The sequence below is a fragment of the Ischnura elegans genome, chromosome 8 (genome assembly GCF_921293095.1).
Source record: "Ischnura elegans chromosome 8, ioIscEleg1.1, whole genome shotgun sequence".
Lineage (NCBI taxonomy): Eukaryota > Metazoa > Arthropoda > Insecta > Odonata > Coenagrionidae > Ischnura > Ischnura elegans.
The window spans coordinates 108952937-108975599 of record NC_060253.1 but is presented as its reverse complement, the minus strand read 5'-3'; the positions used below and the strand labels follow the sequence as shown (position 1 = coordinate 108975599).

Genomic DNA, 22663 nt, shown 5'->3' with positions numbered 1-22663 from the left:
TTAAAAAGTTTTTATTTTAATGGTATGGCAAGACCATCTAAACCTTTGGAGCATTTGCATTGTTTATGCAGAATGGGAGTCAGGTGTGAATTTTATTTTTTTTAAAGAAATGGAAGGTGGCAATGAAGAGTATGTCAGCAAAAAAAAGAGGAGCAAGATAGCAACAAGATTGTAGACCTTCTAGGAACTAGAACACCTTCCTTGTGCGTACAGATGAGCAACAAAAATTCTACCTTCGCAACAAAAATTCTGCGTGACTTGGTGGATTATTTCAATTGGGTGTTTGATTTTCAATGGTTGTTGGATGTACAGAAGAGCAAAGTGAAAAGAGAAGTTTAAAATACAGCTCCTAAGAGAACAAACACTTAATGACCAACAGAAGTGTTTCCAAGTCGAACTTTTTTATCGAAGTCATGTCTTGTGTTCTCGATGGACAAGCTGTAAGTATGTATTGTAATCCATGTGTTTTTCAACATAGGAATTTATTATAAGTTCTACGAACATTTTTATATATCTACGAAGAGGTCACAGGTTTCACAGGTCTTATAAGGATTCGCATTTGGATTGGCTTTCTAGAATGGCTGTCATTGTTCCCATCATTTTGCTCTAGAAAAAGGCTACACAGCGCCAAGCAACTCAACTGACTCCGTACGTAATTCTTATGTATTCTATAAAAACACATTTTGCTCCCACATTGACTATTATAGTAGTTGACAGCAAAGTGGCAAGTCAGCTGAAACTCTCAGTCCAAGGCAATACAATGATCTATCGACTTTACAAATGATTCTTACACAAGTTTGATGAAAGCTCTTCCTGCCTGATTTCTGAACCTACTGGACTCGACAGCTCTGCAACCAAAACTACTCGACTCAACATTCATAGAAGTACTTGAAGCACTCAAGTTGAATATGAATAACTATTTGACCATTCAAATTTTCAAGTACATACAATTTCTTAAAGTTGAAGTTACGAGTAAATATTTAAATAAAAGATAGTATGTAGCACTTTTCCACAATATTTAAATGTGTATGATGCGTTTCGGCTCACAGAGCTTGGTCTTGTACCAGATAATGCCTCTGCAAGCCGAAACGTATCACACGCATTAAAATGTTGTGGAGAAGTGCCTTTTATTTAAATATGTCAAACTTCCACCATATAACACCTGCAGCTGTTGAACTTATTAGGAGTAAATTATGCTAAATATAAAAATACAATATAGAAACTTTCCTGTGTTGTGATGTGTTACTAGGAAATCACCTTCATGTTGTACATACTGTAAGGCCTCTTTCAGATGGGACGACTTTTTGCTGGCCGCTGTCCACGGCACGGTGCCGTGCTTTCAAATAACCATAGGTCTCTATGGATGCCTTCAAACAGGTTGAATCGTGCGGCGTTGACGGCACAGCACAGTGGACTTCACGGCACCCATTTCAATCCAGCACAACATAGTGCTGTCTACGGCATGAAATACATAATGCTACCTTGACGCCGCTTTCAGACGATGGGACTTTTTGCCGGCCGCCGTTCATGGCATAGGCCATGAAATTGAGACCACTTTCAGATGAGACGACTCTCTGCATTTCACGCTTCCATGCCGTGAACGGCATCAGGCAAAAAGTCACATCGTCAGAAGGCGATGTAATGATGATGCACCCTGCCAATTGTTTTATTTTTTTTCTATTGTTTAAAAAGTGAACCTTCATGGTAGTGGCATGTTTTTATCGGTCCTTCACATATGCATTCCCTTTTATTCCCCACTTAGCTCAGAAGAATCAGAGTTGAGAGCAAGTATGGTCAGAAGAGAGAGTAACATGGAGCTGGAGACACCCGAATGTGCACCTTTCTCTGAGAAATGAAGACTTTGCAGCACCTTAAAACCGCTACAGTGGCAATAGAACGCGGAGAAATTTAAAGTTCATGAAGAGCCAAGCTGACCTCTGATCCTGAGTCAATCTCCCCGATCGATTATACAGGCCACTGAAGAAAAACCAGGAAAGTAAACGGGAGACTCCAGCAGCAGTCCCAAGACCCTTTTGAAACTACGTGATCCCCCAAGTTACCCTGAGAGAACCCCCAAGACTGGGTAACAAATATTATGCATCAGAATAAGATTGCCCCAGCAAGTGAAATTTATTCCCACCATCTTTGCTAGTTTGTGCCCGAGCACCCATCATGTAAAATTGAGGCTAAATTATGGCTTGCGTTATCTCAATTTTTTCTATAATTTGTTGAGAGTAAGTGCCCCATTTCTAACCCCTACTACATAACTTGTTACCTATATTCTGTGTTCTGATATAACTCATTTGAAGTGCTGTTGGTGTATATCATTAAGAATAAATGTTCTATTCTTCATTTGCAAATTTGAATTTTGACTTCAAGCGCAGAATCTTATCCTCACTTCCTGTTCCTCATTCATGTCATTTGCCTTCTAATTTCCCCATTCATTGACGTTGCCCGACCCTGTGACCTTCTTCTCTTAGCTCATTAAGTTTTGGAAGAAATCATTCATAACAACACTCTTTCCTGTAAACAGCTCAGAAGAGAGGACTAGAAATGTGGACTAGCATGATGGGACGTTAAAAAAAGGTGAGTTTTCTTGATTTTGTTTAAGCAGCATGGAAAAATAGATTGATAAATTGGAGAATGGCCCACACTTCAGGAGAGTTATGATCAGAAGTGACAATGGACATACCACAGATTAAGTGAGATATCAAGAAAAGCCTCCTGAAATAGGGTTACTCACATCTGATTGTCCGAGGACACTCTAGCTATGAAAAAAAAAATTTTTTTAATCCTATGGAAAGAGTTTAGCATGTACAAATATACTGTGTACATGACTACCCTATACACATGGAGTAAAAAATTTAATGGGATACTGCATAGAAGACAAGATGATAAACCACTTGGTGCTTTCACACAAATATTTATTCACACATTTACACAACCATGGTTTCAATGTTAGATGTCATCATCAGGAAACCAGGTATCAGTACCTGATGACGACATCTAACATTGAAACCATGCTCGCGTAAATGTGGGAACAAATATTCATGTGAAAGCACCAAGTTTCCTCTTTTTCACTTTTCACAATGAATTGCTTTCACAGTGTTACGCCTCAAACCGTCAATGATAAACCACCTCAACGAGCCACATCACAACATTTTAGCAAGTATAAAAATTCAAATAGAATTAACATAAAAATCAGGATAAGAATGCAAGTTCTTGCAAATTGCCCACAGGGAGAAACTCTCAGTTCCCAAAAGCTAATTCAGATTGACTTTCTAAGTCTAACTTGTTATTCTTAATCAATAAGCCAAGGCATGTTTCACTAAGCACACATTAAGAGTTTCACTAAGCACAATTAACCAATTACAAACACTTATAACTCCACTTCCTCAAATTAGATTTGAGAATATCACAATGACCACAATGCTTACTTTTTGAGAAAATATTACGCATGCATGGACAAAGATAAAAACAAATGCAACCTTATTTAAGAGAGCACGTTTTTGCAAATTCACACATAAGTACAGTACTTTCATATTCAGCAAGAACTCGATCAAGTGGGCATGGATGGTCTTCACAGCCTGGTATGATAAAAGGTTTTTCTTGGTGATAACCAGCTATTTTAAAACCATCATCACACCTGCAAGTAAAACAAACTATTTTTGGTGCCTATTCATTCTGACCAAAAATACCTATGGGCTAATCATTTTATAATCAACTATAAATTTTTTATAATTAAAAAAAAAAATTTAGTCCAATAGTGAATACAGAGGTATATCTTCGTTGTGCTAATAAGAGCATATGGGATGAAACAAATAAAAATTGGAAGCCATGAAATGGTGTAGAAAATAAATTCAAAAAAGCGTCATGAAAAATTTGAATAAGAGAGGGGACAAACATTTAGTACACTCCATCAGAGAGTACTTTGAAGGCACATAATTAATTTTCATATTCCATAAAAATAAATCATATGCCCTAAGTTAAAAATTGTGGTTTCCCTTGGGTTCTGGTGGGATTGGGTTGGGATTACCATCATGGTTACCTGCCGTCATTGCCCCATCTCATCTCTTTGTCAAAAATCACTAAATTTATCTACATGTCACCCAAGTAACCCAGGGATATTGTTTACCTCAAGAAAGGTAACCTTTAAATCAAGAACATTCCCACTGAGTGTACATTTAGCAAATTCAGTCTCTTTCCAATAGAAGGGATTACACTACCAAACATGTATTATGCTTGATTAATAAAGCAATGGGTGTAAGAAAGCCTCTCACCAAATTTTACCATTGGGCGCTGAATAATTTTGCCCCTAGAGTAGTTTGAAGTTTCAACTTGAATTTCATGCCAAAAACATATTTCTCGGGTGAGGCCATGTTGATTACGTGTGAACCTCATGATATCCTCATTGCTTGCATAAGGAGTGCATTATCATAGGTGTTATTTCGAGTATAAATAAATGGTAGATGAAACGGAGAATTTTAAATGAGTGGGAGGAAACCTTACGTGTACAGTTGTGTGCGTAATGTGATTCTATCTCTCGTTAAACTCAAGAAAAGTATTTTTTTGTTGTGCCAAACGACCCAGACCGAGGAGGGTGGTGGTACGACGCTGCACGGAAACAGCATATTCTTTCAGAGACAGGCTGTTACAGAATTTGGGCCCTTTTAATGTAAGTCTCTTCTGCTTCTAGATGGGATTTAGTTTCCATTACTCCTTTTGTTGTCTTTGGCCACACATCGCAAAATTTCGTATGTGCTTTAATACATACGCGCTCAACGGGAAATTTTACTTTTTAATTGCAAATATATCATTATGTTGGATTTAATGATTATTTTGTGTGCATTTACTACATATTTGCCCCGGTTTTCACTCTTTGTTTCTATCTTACACATTAAAAGCCAACTTCTGTAACAGAAAGGGTCTTTGACGCTAACCTGGTGATGTGTCAAATAGTGCAAAGTAATACATCATAATCACAAATTTGTACTCCAGGAAATACTACGATATCGTACTACTCACAACATGCAGAAATAAGCACATTTGAGTCACCGTGCCGCCATATTTATAAATAGAACCACAAATAGTAAATAATAACTTTTCTTTCTTTTTTAACTTTTCTAATCTAACAACAAAACAGAGAAACCAAAGGCAAATGTGTACTGAATGAATACTAGCAAATAGTTTTAACTATCATCAACCGAAAAAGAAAGTGTCAAATTATACAATGTAATGTGCGACTCCTCTCGCCAGACTTTAAACTGTACGTTAATGCCGACGTCAGGATTTTATCCACCATTTTTTTCTTTATTTAAAAAAATTTGCATTAGCTTCAATGAAAGCATATTAGCAATGACAGCGGAATTACGAATACAAAAAAACCTGTAAATAAGAAAGAAAACGAGAGAAAAAGCTGAAAAAATTATGAAAGACAGTCCGATCCCTCAACCTTTACTAGCACAGCTCAAATCGATGGCCACTTGGCCGACTCAGTAACATAACATTACTCAAAAAGTAAGTATTATAAAAAGTAAGGGTGAAAACCAGTTCAAGTATGCAGTAAATGCATACGAAATAATCATTACATCCTGCATAAATAGAAGCGGAATGATAAATTTGCAGTATTAAATAATTTATCCCTTTGAGGGCATATCTATATATATAAAAGAAAGTCGAAAATCGTGTTAGTTAGAACACTAATAACTCGAGAACGGCTGCACCGATTTTAGTGACATTAGGCTCTTTGGATTCGTCTCAGCCCCGGATAACATATAGGACATTAAAAAAATAGGAAAAGTTCACAAAAAAAAATTCAACTTTATCTTAGAGATATGTTTTTAGGAGTTGATTGTTAAGACGGTCAAAAAAATATGATTTTTTTTTCGATTTTACTAATGTATTGACTGATCTTTTTAACAATGTTTAAAAAAAATTAAATGTTCAAACATGTTAAAAATATTAAAGTAATATTAAAATAGTATTAAAACAATTGAATTAGAGGTAAGCTCAGCTCGAATTGAGTTGTAAACAAACACATAATTACCGTGTGTGTAAACAAATCTCCAAGCAATTGTTGATTATCAGTAATGTCCGTGTACTCTGCATGAATTCAAATCTTTTAACTTTGTAATAAACGAAGACGAAGTCACCAACTATCTATCTGAATATTTAAAGTCCTTGGACGCACCTGGCTTACCACGGCACGATTTACAGCTAAAGGTAGGCTCTGTGTTCATGATCTTTTGAAACCTAAACCAACCAAAACTATCCAACGGAACGTATTTGGTTATTAAAAAAAACTGATAATGAAAGTGATTCACATCACTATACTCAAAGGAAAATTCAAAGATGAGGAAGTTCTCAATCTGAAGATTCCATGATCCCAACTTATATGCCCTTTTGAGCTTAAACGTATTCAATTTCCAATTTGTGTTGCATTCGTGATAACAATTAACAAATCGCATGGTCAGTCTTTCAGGTTTTGTGATGTTTGTTCTCATGTGTCAGTGAAAACCCATGATTTTCTCATGGTAAATAATATGTGGTATGTTTACAAGTCGGTAAACCATCCGCTGTATTTCTTCCTTCGCTTCAAGGGCGCAGCTAGGAATTAAGGATAGGCGCAGCTAATACTGGCGGTTCTGTAGCGTATGGAAAACTCGCCAAGGTAAGCGAGAGGTGTGGGGGCCCTCCCCAGACATTTTTTAGGATAAAAGGTTCAAAATGGTAGGTTTTGCGGCTGTGTGAATAGTTAAATATTTTGTGACTCATCCGTTCCCCTAATATTAATAACCACATGTTTTATAAAAAGATTCCTTGAGCTTTTGGGGGGGTTTTAACCCCCAAAAACCTCCCTCGCTGCGTCCCTGCTTCGCTTCGCTATTTTTATTTAGCTTCATTCGCTTTATCTTGCGCCTGATAACAAAACAAAAACTGTTGTTTATCAGAAGGCGCTTGACACAAGACATTACACCCGAATGTGTAGGGTACACCGTGGTGCGTTTACGCATGCAGCAAGTTTACGCAGTGCATTTTTTCCAAACAGAGATACTATAACTGGCGCGCCTAAAGTCATTTAATACGAATGCTGCTTCATAAGGGCTTTTCTTACACTATTTTGAGCATCAGTCAAGCGTCGGTCTAGCGTTGCGTTAACCTGCCCCGTGAACGAGCCAAGTTTACGGTACAGACTTAGACCTAAAAACATTTCTTTACGGTTAATAACACAAATAGCCAACAACTGAATGCGTATAATTTTTATTTCATCAATATTCTCTCATTTAATTTATAATAAATCAAATATGATTAAAATGATACAGCCGCTCTTTATTTATAAATGGTGCACCTAAACTATAAGTTCATTGAATGTTAGGCGGTATGAAGTTCGCTGGGTCAGCTAGTATATATATTATATATTCACTCACAAGCGGAATAATAGTGGAGCACAGCAGAAATCTACAAAAGGAGTATAGGATACTAAATTTCCTTTGTCCAAAAACTTTTGAAAGTGACTGTACGTGTAACTCAAATGTAAATATAAGGGAACTAACGGATATTTTCACGTAAAAATCCCGATCTCCGAGTTCCTCTATCATTTTGATGACAACTGTTAACCATTTTTTATAGTACGAAACTGACTTGAAGAATTATCAGGAGCACAGTTGACCAAAGCGAGGCCTCTGCTTTAAAAATGCAGTTACAACGAAACTTGAATGCTGATCCTAAAAGAAACGGAGAGAGCCCCGAACTTCCTCACTTCAGAGAGATAGAAAAGCTATAACTATAGCACATTTTTTAATTTATTTCATAATTTACATCTGGAAACTAAAAACCATTAATAAGTTAGGGATTTTACGATGGTATGTCCACAAATTAAAGCATCCACTATAATTGCCATGATTACTGTCACGCTCAAAACTGTAAACATTTCATCTTAGTAAGTTTCATTTCAATGAGATGATTCGTTTTGGGACAAAAAATTGTTCAGAGCCCCAGTTGATAATGTCAGATTTAACATTTCGAGAATCAGCCAGAACAAAATTAACGTTTTGTTTCACCATGATGATAAACTTTTGGCCACTATTACCACGAAATCAATGTGTTTACGCTTCTTCAAGAGTTACTCCCGCAGAATTCATGAGGTTCACACGTCACACGGCATCAGCCAATAGAAATACCTTTCGTGTCGTGGGCATGGCCAAAGCTCCTAGCGGACTTTTAAAGCTACTTATCTCGGTTAAAAATCGAATTTGAGTTCTGAAATTTGGCATGTGTGTTTTTCATTCATATCTTTTTGTTTTAAAATAACGAAATCCAATTTCTAATTTTGAGTGTTCCCTCCTATTGATCACATATGTATCAGGACAGAGTAACGCCATAAACGGAGTCTCAGCTATTAATAGGATGACAATTTTGTGTTGCATCTGGGACAGTTAACTTCATTTTGTAAAAATCGCTAATTTAAAATTTTCAGAGATAAATTTTAAGTCTATAAAAAGTAAATAATGGTGCATTTTTGTCCACAAAATCATGTTCACTGAAGAGATTCCACTGGATTTCAGGTAATTCGTAGAAACCCATGATTTTTAAGGAGATAAACATACCACTTTTAACACCATTGTAGGTAGATTGAAGCCAGACAAAATTTCCATGAGATAGGCTCTAGAAAACAAATTCTAATACATCACACCTGCAAGTAAAACGCACTATTTTTGGTGCCTATTCATTCTGACCAAAAATACCTATGGGCTAATCATTTTTAAATTAACTATAGACCTTTTGCCAAGTATTTCAAAACCAGATTTCTTTAGATGTAAAATACATGCTACTGGACTGGTTACTGGATTCTAAGACATATCTCCCACCTCACAAAGATCACTAAGGATGTATGAATGGGTGACGAAAAAATTGGGCAATAATAAAATTTGAGGTTTGGGTGAAAATAATGCTACCTATGCTACATTATAATGTCATGGATATGTGACTGAACAGAAAAACCTTTCCCTGAAAATTAAGAAACTAATAAATAAATGAGGAAGCCAGCAAAATGCATGAATTATGCAAGCATGTCGCTTAGCCCACTTACTTGAAAAGTATGAAAGCCAAGTTGGTTCCAAAACTGTCCAATTCACTCGTTCGCCACTTCCTTTTCAGAAGCGAAAAATTGTCACTCCTTAGCTTTTCTTCATCTTTATACAAACCAAGTCGTGAAATGAGTTTCAAGAGAGTACCCGAATGAGTAAAGTAGAATATTCCCTTCTTCTGAGAATCTTTACCCAAAGCTCTTGAACTGTAAATAAAACAAACTTCATCAATGGATTAAAACTTTAAAATAGTAAAGCAAAAATAAGAAATTAAATTACATAACTGGAAAGAGATCATTATGAACTTACCGAAAACGATCCAAAAGGTCTTTCAGAGGAGGACATGCTTGTTTGTAATTGATTTCATATCCATAGCCATCAATCCAATAATACTCTAGATCTTCATTGTATTCCATCACCTGGAAAAATTTTTATATGCTTACACAGCAAACCTCTTTTGGAGTTCTTCAAAAATGTACTGTTGTTGCTAATGTTGAGAATAGCAATGTTACTAAATAAAGACTGAATATAATACTCCTAATTAGGGTATATATTTACATTTGCCCACAACTAAGGGAAAAATATTCCCATTTAAAATGACTTTTCGTGAGAATAAGTACCTAATTCACCAGTGACATACTTTGTAAAATGATATTTTAACACTTATCATGCTTTACTGGAGCTAATAAATTGGTTTTTAATAACACAGTCAATTCTTTTATGACAACTACAATATTTTGATGTTTTTGTAGGTTTTAAAGGATAAATCCAGACCATTCAGGACCATATACAAATTTACTTAGTAGTAACTATCGAGATCTCAAAAAAATAGCATTTTTATCACTAAATTCCATAAAAATTAAGGTTATGAATAATTTTTCCAGCTGAGATTATTTGGTCTTTTCAATGCTACTTAAACTAGGTAGAAAAGTTCAAAAAGGATGGTACTATATCAACAACATTATTGCCAACCAAATGCGTATTTCCCCTTGACACCAGAGTTCTACAAACTTTTGTAATAGTGGAAATTACTTCTTTTATTGCTTGCTTTATGGACTGAAAAGAGACTCTTCACATCTCTCTGTTTGGATATTTTTCAAGGCATCAGAGGAGTATATCAACGCAAGTATACTCTCTCTAATGCCCAACCTTTTTTACCCCCTCTCCAGGGCATATACTTGCTTGCTGCTGAGAAGGACATATACCTGCAAAGAGCTGAGCTTAAGGTCAGACCTTTGCAGGTATATGTCCTCAGCAGTATAAGCTTGCTCTCCCAAGATATTGTTAACACATTAACGAATTTCTTTTCAAACAATTCTTCTTCCAAGGAAACGTCAGTAAAAAAGTTGTCTGTGTTGTTTCTATCTGAATTAGCTCAAAATGAAGTCAGATCATTAAAAACTCTCGCCCCTTGATTTACTTATCCATCACCATCAGCAAGGCTTCCACACTTCCAGCAATAATATGCTTCAGCATCACAAAACATCCAAACTTTAATACCATACCTCCCATGCTTATTTGGCAAGTACACAATGAAAGAACATCTTCCGTAGAAGATGGCTAATTGTTCGTCAACTGTCCCAAAATCAGAAGCCTTGTACACGGTTCTACATTTCTCTGAAAAAATGTCAATGATTTAAATTGGCCAATCAGAATAAGAAGTCCCAGAAATTCTTTCACTTCTGTAGCATATGCGTCGACCCAATATTGATGCAAGGTACCAAAATTTTCCTTTTTCAACTTGTTTACGTCATTACAGTCTTTTTGATTTTAGTAAGTCAAAATAATATCCAGGATATCAGCACTCATAAATGCAGAAAATGCTACTTCACTTGTGCGTCGATGCATGCTTAGATCTGTGGGGCCATGGCATTCCATAATAATGGCACGGCATAATATTTGTTGTTATAAGTGCACTTTAAATTGGCAGTATGTATTGCTGTATATGTATCTCTTTATTAAAATAAAAATAAATTCCCTCATCATGTTGTGACTGGAACCTTTAGAGCTCAGGTTGATGGACTTTCAACCATAATTTATTTGTGGCCTAACTCACAAAGTCCAAATGAGCCAAGTTTTTGCCTTTGAGGGCAGCAATTAAGCTAAATCTATTAGGATTCACTATGAGGCTATGCATGCATTAATCTTCAATCCCCTTCTCAATACAATGTCACAGAGTGAAGACCTTTGGTTGACAGAGCCAAGTTGCTGCTATTTTTCATTGGGATAAGCTTCCCAGCAAAAAAAAACAATGATTTCTCCAATCTCCCCACTTGTATTGGTCTGAAGTGAGAGAAAGCTTTTTCCACTACGGCAGTTCTCGTCTCCCAAATCTAATTTTCTCCACTTAGTTCCTCATCATCACAGAACCACGTGAATTTTTTGCCTTAAAATCAGCAATTGCGTTAAAATTGCCCACAATAGGCCCAGTTTTCAAATATCTCTCTCTCTGGCCAATAAATAGAAGGGATAAAACTTACTTTCAGATCTTCTTCTGAGAAAGGAGCACACCATGGAGACCTCGATTTCTTGCTCCAAGCTGTTTCGAACCCGCATGTAACATACATAAGATGGACATCATCTGAAAAGAAAGTAGAATTAACGGAGGAAAAACAAACAGCAGGTGGCAGAAAAAATATTTTGATAAATAGATCTATAAAACAATAATTATCATAATAAAAACCAAAAGTATACTTGAATATTAAAAAAAAACTCTTCACCTTAGATGAGCTCATTGCCCTTTGGAATACAAGTATTCAATTAGAATTACAGCAAACTAAATCTTGATGAAAACTTTGTATTAAAAATTAATTGAAATTTATGGAATTTTTAAAGTACATAAATCAACACACTGAAAAGTTTCCTTTCTCAATGAAACTTAAAAAATTAAATCTACAGATATGAATATTTTCTTTCATAAGGTAAAACATAAATCACTTAAAGTTCTTAGATAGTTGAATCCAACTACTTCAAAACAAGCCAATTTGATTTTTAAGTAACTGTGTACTGCTAAACTCATCACTAATAAGAATCTACTACTATAAGGGCTACTACGATAGTAGCATAATAAACTTAGTATACCTTAGCAATGATCTATGAATACCATCGTGATAGTATGCTACTACATACTTCGGCATTAGAAGCTTACCAAGGAAACTATGAATATCATGTTCTATCTATGAGTATCATTCATGTTTTATCTTTTTTTATTAACAATATCAAAAGTTTCCCCTCTTTTCTCAGTAACCAACCATCACACAGTGCAAAGAATAGCCACAAAATGATGTCTGATGTGATGACCACAAAACGATCTCTATACGATTGCTCATCAATTTTCATGTCAAATACATGGTAAGACCATGCTATCACAAAGGGGGTCAACATTATGTTTTTACATTTAGTTCAAAAGGGAGAAAATTTAGGAATGCTAGGCATTTACAAAGCATAGTGAAATATTAGAAGGATTTGGTAGAATTAACACTTCAACAGAAAACTTCACAAGCCAGACTGATAAATACACCCACTCCTGAGGAAAAAAATCTTACTTCCACAAAAAAAATCATCAAAACTTATTAACTCCAAATAATACTGATGACATGCACAAAATGGGTGATCATACAAAGTTTCATTCACATTTCGGGGAATTTGGGGTCAAAAAAGTTGTTTTTGGAGTTAATAATAGCTTACTGCATACAGATAAGAGGGGACAGCAGACAAAAAACTCTGTATATGTAGTTGAATAACATATTGTGAACAGAATACCTAGCCTGAATGTTAGTCCGCAGGTGTTGTGGGGGGTTTTGATGTTCAGCAGGCAAAGGTTTGGGTAAGTACAAATATTAGAGGGTAATAAAATAAATTTTTCAAAATTTGACTTATGTAGTAGTATATGTAGTCTGTGGTACCAAACAGGTAGAGGTGCAATTAAGCAGCTTTTAATGCAATCAATTGCAGGGCTTACTACGGTGGCTTTAAGGCCAAGAAATTGTGTGGCTACTTAGAAACTTGCCTTGGTATTCATACGCCACCTTGGGTACTCAACTACCAGTATTCCAGTGCATTTGGCTCATGATGGGGAACCCAATTTTTTGCAAATAACTGACATCCACTCTTGCCAATTAGAAACTGCTTAATTGACCCTTACCCAGAAGGTCATGAGGAGTATGTAAGGCCATTGGGGAGGTAGAACCAATCAGCTGGCCATGAGTGTGGCTCAGAATGAACGAGTGTGTGCAACTCTGTGGGGAACTAAAATATTTAATTCCTTGGAAACAGTTGCTCACATGTAAAACCGGAGGGTATTTCGGTCTTAAAAATCTGTTATTAATGTTTTGGCCATTGGAATGATGTTACTTGCACTATTTGAGAAAATTGTTATTGTAATTAGTGCTCTCAAACATCCTCTAAGTGTTCAGCGATCGACCTGATTTGTTTAGCACATTTTATTAGCATTTACTCTGTTCCCCATACATATAATGTGTATGCATATATGTATTAGAAATGGGTCGAATAGCATTTTTCTTGAATACTTAATTTTTTTTCCAAATACCTCACTTGAATATCGAACGCTGCATTACTGAATATGTAACCATTTTCCCACCAATTTCAAATACAAATGAAAATTAAAATAAAAAATGCTGAACACTTAGCAAGTTATACTTCAATACCGCTCCCAAATCCTGGCGCAACTATCGTCAAATGCAATTACATCAAACTTGCGTGCATGAAGCACCGCAATGCCTTTGTTCTTTATTATGTACATACATATTTAAGACTATATTATTAGTATTTCTTTACTGCATTCTTTGAAAACCTAAAATTAATTATAAAATTGACAGTAACTTTAAATCTCTATAGTCACAGGCTCAACTTTGTGTAAGTTCATTTCAATGAATAACAAACAAACTTTGTATTAATCCACCATCGACGCCGCTGCATCGAAACTAGTCGTACCGCGTAAATAAATTGAGGGTGGTATGCAAAAAGGAACAGCATTAAAGTGTACCAGATCATCAAGAGGAACACGCGCAGTTGAGGCAGCAGAACAGATGTGGGTGAAAAAAGAACTTCAAGGGTGGTACGCAAAGAGGAACAGCATTGAAGTGTACAGGTACCTGAGGATGACGCCGCTGCGTCGAAACTAGTCGTACTGCATAAATAAATTGGTGGATTAATACAAAGTTTGTTTGTTATTCATTTAGTAACTTTAAAATTAGATTATGTAAAACGTAAATTTGATCATGCCAAAGGGAGTCGGAAAAGGAACAGCCTTCTCACGTGCATTTGAAAGTATGCATAAATTCTTCTTAGTGTTGTTCTTGTGGAGTCATCGGGATTATACTTATTCTAATGCTAACTTGCAATGATAAGTTTTCGTAAAAATATTATTAAAGAATTGAACCAACCAAATGTGTTAAAACCTTCATTTAAGACCCATTGTCAACAGATTTAAATTGAATCGCGGACAATCTGTGCTCTGTGCACAAATACACCTCCCAGATTTTCCGTAATACTCCACGAACCGCCATATCTAAGAACCATTTTCAAATACTTCAGCCAGTTACCACCCTCAATGTCCAACCATCCCAGACGTAAAACCTTTAAGGTATTTTCTAGACCCCAGTTCCTTTTCACCCCAAACTTAAATGCCTCCCGATATTCCCCTCCACCTATTCCCTCCACCAACACCATTTGCCTTCTTCACTGTAACTTCTGCCCTGCTTTCTATGTAAGCCAATGCACTACCCCCATTAACCTCACAATAAACAAGCACCGTGCCCCCTGCTGTCCTTCATCCCCCCTACGCATCACTCACAGTACCCACAAATTCATTGTCCCACTACTGGCTCTTTAAAATTTGTTTCAAAGTGTCAGTTATTGCATCCCTTCCCCCAATGACTCTGCCCTCAACCTCCACACCCTGGAATTGGCGTGCATTTGATGCCTACACAGCGAGCGAGTAGCTTCCCTCATATCTACACTACTAGTACTACAGCGAGTAGCTTCCCTCATATCCTACTAAGCCCCTCCCCCATCACCCCTTCCCTCTCTCCTATAACCTCGTCTAACGTATTCGTAGCTCCTGCTTCCTGCATATCCTACCAGCTGTTCCTTAGATGTTAATAAAGAAGCTATTGGCTTCAAAAGCTCCCGAGAATTATCTGTGTGTTTCTTTTTATGTGTTTCTTGTTTAGTGCTAGTGACTTGCTAATGTCCTATTATTATGTGCTACATGCATGATTATTTGACACTATTGTGTATATATTGTGATGGTCTGGCCTCCTCATGGCCTCCCTATTCTTTGTCGCTTGTTCATATCCCATTCATATTTTGCCGCCTTGCGAAGCACAGCAAAGAGAAGCAACTTTTTTTTTCTGGGTAGTTGATTTTTCATTTGTCAGTTGTTTTATGGTGATTTGGGTACATATAGGCCAGGTGATTAAGGCCTAGAGAGACAGTATTGTGTAATCATCGCAAGTGAGCAGACCGCGGTCAAATCTCAGTCAAGGCGACCACACATGGGAAGTGAGGAAGACGCTGGAGACAACGCAGCGGAGGCAGCCAGAGCGAGGGAGGCAAAAAAGGGCCATCCCCAAACGCAGACTATCAGGCACAACAGGGTGACACAGAGAATCAGCGGAGTACGAGCGAAAGCCAGAAAGAGCTTTCACATTGTTTGGCTTTCACGGCATTGTCCCAAGTTCCCCAGGTTGGAACCACCCAAGGAGGTCATCACGTGAAGCGGCGACCCAGAGTTGGCGCCGTCTCCAGACACATAAGTACTTTTCACTCTCTCCCGGGATAAAAATGATCCCCCACCATTTTTCCCCAATGCAGCCCGCCCATCTTCCGGAAGAAATACCACAGTGAGTGTGGGTCCCCCTTTATTCAAGTGGTCTGACAATTAGTCTCATTAAAGCTCTTGCCAGGTCAAGAAAGCCTGCACATTTACTCTGTATCGATATCCTTCCGTTCTCGTCATCCACTCTGGATTGACGTTGGACTCCATATAATAAAAAGAACGAGGAGCTTGTATTTATCACATAGTCTAATTAAATCATACCTATTTGATTTCTGTGATTGGAAGGTGTCCAGTGCCATGTCGATGCATTTTTATGCCGCTCAATGATTTATTTTTTTTCTCATCTGTGTATCATTCCCACATTTCATCTCATCCTTCATTTTTCATTTTACATAGTTTAAGGTTTGTAGTATTATCATAGCATTTTTTTGTGTCGTTGCCATTTTGTGCCATTTATGTTCCACAACATCCAACATCATCCCATCCCTCACTAGACTTGAGGAAACTTATTTTACATTTTTTCAATGATACTATTGAAAATACATACATGCTGCGTTGAAAAAAAATGTCAATGGTCATTCCTATTACCGCTGTGCAATTGCATCTGGGATCACTGCCATTCATCATGAGTTCCCATCCTGGTTGTGTGCCCCAGAGCCCACGTCATTTCCCTCTATGAGGTGTGGTCCAAGGCCACGCACTGCACTTGGCCTGGTTCCATCACAATATATATTATATATAATCCACGTCAAAGGCATAAGACATTTGTGGAATGATATCGAATTATACATGATAAAAACACTTAATGCAGTTCCATCATATACATATTTAATACTTATAGTATTGACTGAAGTTACATGACCTTGGAATGTTTCTCCTTTCTCCCCGTTTGATAACAGGGGTCAGAAGGTGATTATGGCAGTGGAATTTTATTACTAAGAATATTAAACTACAGATACAAGAATGGGTTGTTCATGTTATTAAGGATTAAGTGGACAAGTCAAAGCAAACCGTGGATAGCAGAATGGCTGAACAACTAGCCAGCCAATAAATTTGTGGCCCAAGGCCGATACACATTACATATTAGGAGGTTTCACATCTATAGGATTTTTGAAACTGAATTGTGCACTAACCTCATTTTATTTAACATCTTATACTCCAAAAAGTCCAGAGCAAACTAGCATTGTTGATAAATGATGATTTCTCTGATACATTAAAAAAAATGCCAGTAGGGCAGTCTATCAGCAGAAGCAGATAAATCATCAATAAATAGGAGGACACATACTAAAGAGACTTTTTCTGCCAATAGCATTTTCAAAATTTATCATTGAATTAACTTTGTACTTTTATTATCATACCAAATTACTTTTTCCACTTATTTGGAAATAAAAGCACTATTTAACAAGATTGATAAAAATTATAGCAAAACAAAACCATGTTAATCTGAATGGCATTTCTATAGTTTTGGAATAAACCCTATTATGTACATACATAACTCCACAAATGTAAAAATCTTTGTAAGGGACGGCAAAGTTTTTCATCAGACACTATGAGACCAACCACAGAATGAATGTCAGAAATAGTCAGAAGCAGGTATATAGTCCTCTGTTCCAATGATATTGCGATGCATGCATTTATTTACTCACGGTATGTAAGTGACGGGAAACCTAATTTATCACTAACTCTTTTGAGCACTCCTTGAATCTCTGGGCCACGTTGAAAGAGCATTTTTTCAGTGAGAGATGCAGGATTCTTATCCACATCCTTCTTCCACCGAGGGCACAACTTGTAGAACTGAAAGAACAGTACTTTTATAGCTGGGCACATTCACAATGAATTGATTGAACTGAACATCGGGAGGCAGTTGAATAAGAAACAGTGAGATGAAAGGAGATATCCTCCATCAATTTCAACCTATAAAAGTGCCATCATTAGTTGCCCCGGTAACTTTTATAAATAACTAGATCCAAAACTAAAAACTCCATATGTGAAAAAATTTAGATTCACATCAAAAGTAGTAGAAAAAATTATAAAATCATAACAAAAAGATGGAGTATTAATATTCTGTCCTAGTATCAAGCATTAAATATAGAAATTGACACATGTACTTGTGATTAAACAATTAAACAATATTCATTTAAGGTAGGAATAATTTTTGTATAATAACTTAGCACTTAAAAGATTGTACAGGGAATTTTGGCTGTCAACACTCAAAGTCGATAAAAAGAATATTTACCCATCACCCTGACTTCACTCAATCACAATATCGCAAAAAAGTTTGTCCCTTAGCAATAAAATAAAAAAATAGTTAAAGCTGATAACATATTTTGCTAACAACCATAAAATCCATGGAATGAAAACCAAAGAGGTTTGATAATTTCTTTCCTGGGATTATACCACCCCTTATTGGACTTGAAAAAAAAAGAGCAACTTCCCCTTCAATACTTATTATGATGGATTTTGTTTACATAGCATCATAAGGTGCACAAGCTCATACAGAGAGATTGGAAAGAAGCAGAGTGAGGAGGGATGGAGGAGGTCAGTGCAATGGAGTTGTCGATGGTGAAGGAGTAGGAGACAGGGTGGGCCAAAAAGTGACTTTGTTTCCCAATCAAATAGGTATGCTCTATGCAGAAAGGTTGTCACTGACAGCAGAAGTTGAAGGGATATAAAGAGTTGCTTCAGGAGCAATAACTAAAAAACCAATCCTTCACTCTGAGATCTAGGAGATTCACCCTGAAGTTTGCAAGCAACATACTAAGATGTGTTATTATAGATGTTCAAACTGTTCTCATATGCTATTCTAATAGAAAAAAATACTTTTCTTGAACCAGAATAAATTGAAAAGTATGCATATCTATGCAAAAATTCATAAAAATGCCATAATTTACAATTGTTTAGGCTTCATTATTGAAATTATTTTCAAGGATTTTAAACACATTAATACAAAGACAATTTTAGGAAAAAAAATTTCATTCGCCGCAAACTCAGCAAACTAAAGGCGAATTTTATGAAGTGATGCCATAAGCAGCAAGACATTCTAGGCGATGTGCAGTTTGCTGCAATTATAAATTATTCCATTACTTAAATTAAAAGTCTCTAACATATATCTTCAGAATTTTTGATTGAGAAATGGCAAAACATTTTTTTCACTGTAGAATACAAAATTTGTGATTTTTGCACTGCTCAGGCTATGATTTGTACACTGCTTTTGGTGCAGTCTATTTAACACACTTTTCAGGGTCCCTACTCAATGTTCACCTTTCCCTTCCTTCCTAACCTCAACCTCCCACCCTCCAGTATTTACGTAATAAGACTAGTTTTATGTTTGCTGCAACCTCCAGATGAAAATGGTTGAGGAAAATTAAAATGCAAGATATTGTGTTAAGTTTTATTCTTTCTTAACCCTGGAAATTTTCCATTGTAGGGAAAGTAAGTACGTTGGCAATAAATTTTATTTAGGGCCATGGCGGTTGACGTGGCCCTGTCTAAGATGGTTATCCAGACTACGTCAAATGGTATAAGACTGCATTGATGTGTCAATAAACCAAAATGTTAATAAGGCAATTGTCAAAGGTAGAATGCATGTAATTTTGTTCATCACTCACCCTGATAAGAGGATCTCGTGCAATAGCTTCTGGGTACCATACATGCGCCGCTTTGTAACGTCCAAACAGCCCAGTGGCAAACTGTCTGGCACTTAAAGCTGTACGTTGTGTGGCTGTGTGCCGAAACTACAAAAATAAAATATTTAAAAAAAAAATTTTAAAAACCTCAAAAGAAACAACATACCAAAACATCATGGTGGGCCATCCATTGCAGGGAAAGTAATTTTTGAATTTGCTTGAGCATGGCCACTACACAGCAGAGTGAGCAAGGACAACCGAATCCGCGATTTATAGTCCTATTGAAATCAATGCACTAGATAGTATGCTGTCACAATCACAGTCCATACATAACAGTTATAGCTGCAGAAATTCATAAAATCTTGATGAAAGAGAGAAAGTACAAATACGTAGTAATGGAAGAGAGAAGATGTTTAGAATATTGTTTAGTAAAGCTTATTAGTTTTCTCTTGAGACATAATACATTTTCCACTTTCTGAAAGATGTCAGTTAGTATTTCAGCAGTTCAAATCTGCTTTCTATCAATTAATTACTTTTACAGCAAAATTTAGTTTTATTCACCAATTACATGATGATTGATCAATGATATCTAAACAAAAAGTCTAGCAATTCTAAATTTCTATGATCAAAATAATATATGCGTGGAAATATTTCAAATAAATACCTCGTAAGAAGAGTTATCATAGTTCTCGGTCAACAATGAAGGCAGACGATTTAACCACCTTTCCGCTAGATCTTGCATTTCATCCTCGCCTTCATGAGTTAGCTGCTTCTCGTTCGCTTCTTCCACATTTGTCGACCAGTTACCAAAATTATATAACTCTTTAAAGCACAAAGAACCTACAGAAAACGTTGAAACCTCATGAAAAAATGAAGTTTATCAAATTTTCTACATATAAATAATAATAAAACTTGATATTACCTCTCCCTCCATCGTAATTTCTTAATATGGAATCCTTTAACAAAGGCAGACCTTCCTTCATGGATCTTATGACTTTAGCACTTGGATATCTGGTACCATGTCTTACAATTGTCCAAAATTGAACAGCCTCACAGCCTGAGTAAAGTAAACCAATTCTAAGTCAATTCCTCGTAAGGGAGCATTTGCCGCTATAGTAACTTTATCTTAGTTGTCACATTTATATTCTTACCATGAATTATAATGGGAGACATATCAGGATTCATTCGTGTTCTATACGGCGTCTTGGCACCAAGATATGGCTGAGGATCGAGTTCATCACTCATGCAAAACCCTCGAGCCCATGTGTAATCAATGTCCAGGACGATAAGTGATATTGAAATAACCAAAAAACTCTTCATTTTGAGCAACTTATATTCCAAAATTCCTTTTTCAGTAAAAAACTAACGGCACTCCTTAAGCCGAGACAACCTTAACAGGCTAAGAGTTTCCACGATTCATTAAGAGGCCGCAACGGCATTGAAATGCACCACACTAACCTCAATAAAACGACGATTATTCAACGGCAAAATGCCATGATGAGGTTATCGGTCATGATTCAGAAAATTTAAGACCATTAACTAAAACGATAATTATTCTTAGGTAGTACTAATTTGATAAAATACCACAACAACCAAGCACACGCCAGGCAATTTCACAATTTCACCCAACTTTCAACTTTTGAACTTGCTGCACTACGTCACTCCTTTGTTAGAACAAATGAAAATCGAAGAGCGTGATGTTATCCTAAGAGCCAAATTCAAACTTGATATTAGTGATGGATTGTATCATCATGAACATACATGTATTAATTTTAATCATTTTTGGAAGATTTCGGATACACATTATATAATATGAGTAATTTATTTCAAATATAGGGTCATTCAATAACGTAAAGTGACGCCAAAATTACTAATTCCAAAGATTTGAAATATATTAGTCCCATGATGAATAGTCCATCATGTACTTTAAAAAGTAATCATGCCAGGATGCATGATTTCAGAAATATAATGAGGTATGATATCCAATTTAAAAAGAGGTCATTGTGTTTTCACCCGCAGCTGAATTTAGTGGTAGTGAGTGGGTAAGTTAGCAAGAATTGTTTAAGAATTTTTTCTCCAAATTGGAATTTCAAAATATTTTATTTCAAATAAACTTTTTGCCAGTTTAGCACCCATATTCTGCCCTCAAATGTGTTTGCCGTAATTTTAATAGCAGTAGCTCAGTAGAATTTCCACCGGCGTATCGAAACGTGGAATGTCAGAATTTGACAACAGACACGAAATATCTTGACTGAAGTCAGATTCAAAAACACGAAGAATAGAATTCCAGGCACGTCAACGTCCACGTGCGAGGTCGGAGCAGTTTCTTCTATTGCATTGAATAAATTAAAATTTTACGCAAAATGTGTGTTAAATAGCTCATTCCTTCTCCTTTCAATACATAATTATAATGCATATTAGTTTTAGGTATTAAAGTAATTTTGGGTGTTTTAAAATTCTTATCCATCACAGTAATCATGTTGAGATTATTGTGGAACTTTTAAAAAAGTTTCCTGGAAAACCTGGAATTATGAATGAATTTTTCTGCTTTGATTGGTTGCACACCTTGCATATATTTTTCCAGGACTGTTGATTCAGTCATGTCTTTCCCCTCAGGTCTCCTAATGATACAATTGAGCTTTGGCACATGTTCAAAACATGTTCAACCTACATTTCTCATTCAAGAGTAAGTGTCCCCTCCCTAATAAATCCTTGAACCGTTATCATTCCATACAACACATGCTTGCTCATCAGAAACACTCAGTGATCAGTAGGCAGTGGATACAACAGAAAGATGGAAAGGGAGCCACGAGAGTAAAAAAGGGAAAAAACCCTCGGATCCCCTTGAAAGTGTGAGGGGGCAAATGGCTGCTATGACTAATTCATGGTTACCTACTAATATAATTATCCATTCACCATTAATAGTTCCAACAGCAGTTTATGAGCTATACATTCTCTTAATCTCCCTCTCTCCTTATTTATTCTTGTTTTTGAATATTTCTGCAACTGAAGATGAGCCCTAGATTTTTGAGTACTAAATAAAATCTGCCAAGCAACTATATGAAAGCCAGTCGCGAATGAAGAGAGAAAGCAAACTATAAAGGTAGGTACTCTCGCACCTAGGATATGTTGAAACAGAGTCTAGGAAT

The 22663-nt window shown here is 36.3% G+C and overlaps 1 protein-coding gene across 1 annotated transcript; it reads right to left on the bottom strand.

Moving 5' to 3' along the window:
* Nucleotides 1-615: 615 nt before the first annotated feature.
* LOC124163995 (multiple inositol polyphosphate phosphatase 1) lies at nucleotides 616-21157 on the bottom strand. The gene is made up of 9 exons (XM_046541141.1): nucleotides 20666-21157; nucleotides 20437-20571; nucleotides 20179-20354; nucleotides 19497-19622; nucleotides 17535-17682; nucleotides 11567-11667; nucleotides 9396-9505; nucleotides 9089-9292; nucleotides 616-3646 (listed from the first exon to the last, which is right to left on the bottom strand). Exons 1-9 carry the CDS (start codon nucleotides 20832-20834, stop codon nucleotides 3490-3492), a joined length of 1326 nt encoding a protein of 441 aa, XP_046397097.1. The 5' UTR covers nucleotides 20835-21157; the 3' UTR covers nucleotides 616-3489.
* Between the last annotated feature and the right edge of the window lie 1506 nt (nucleotides 21158-22663).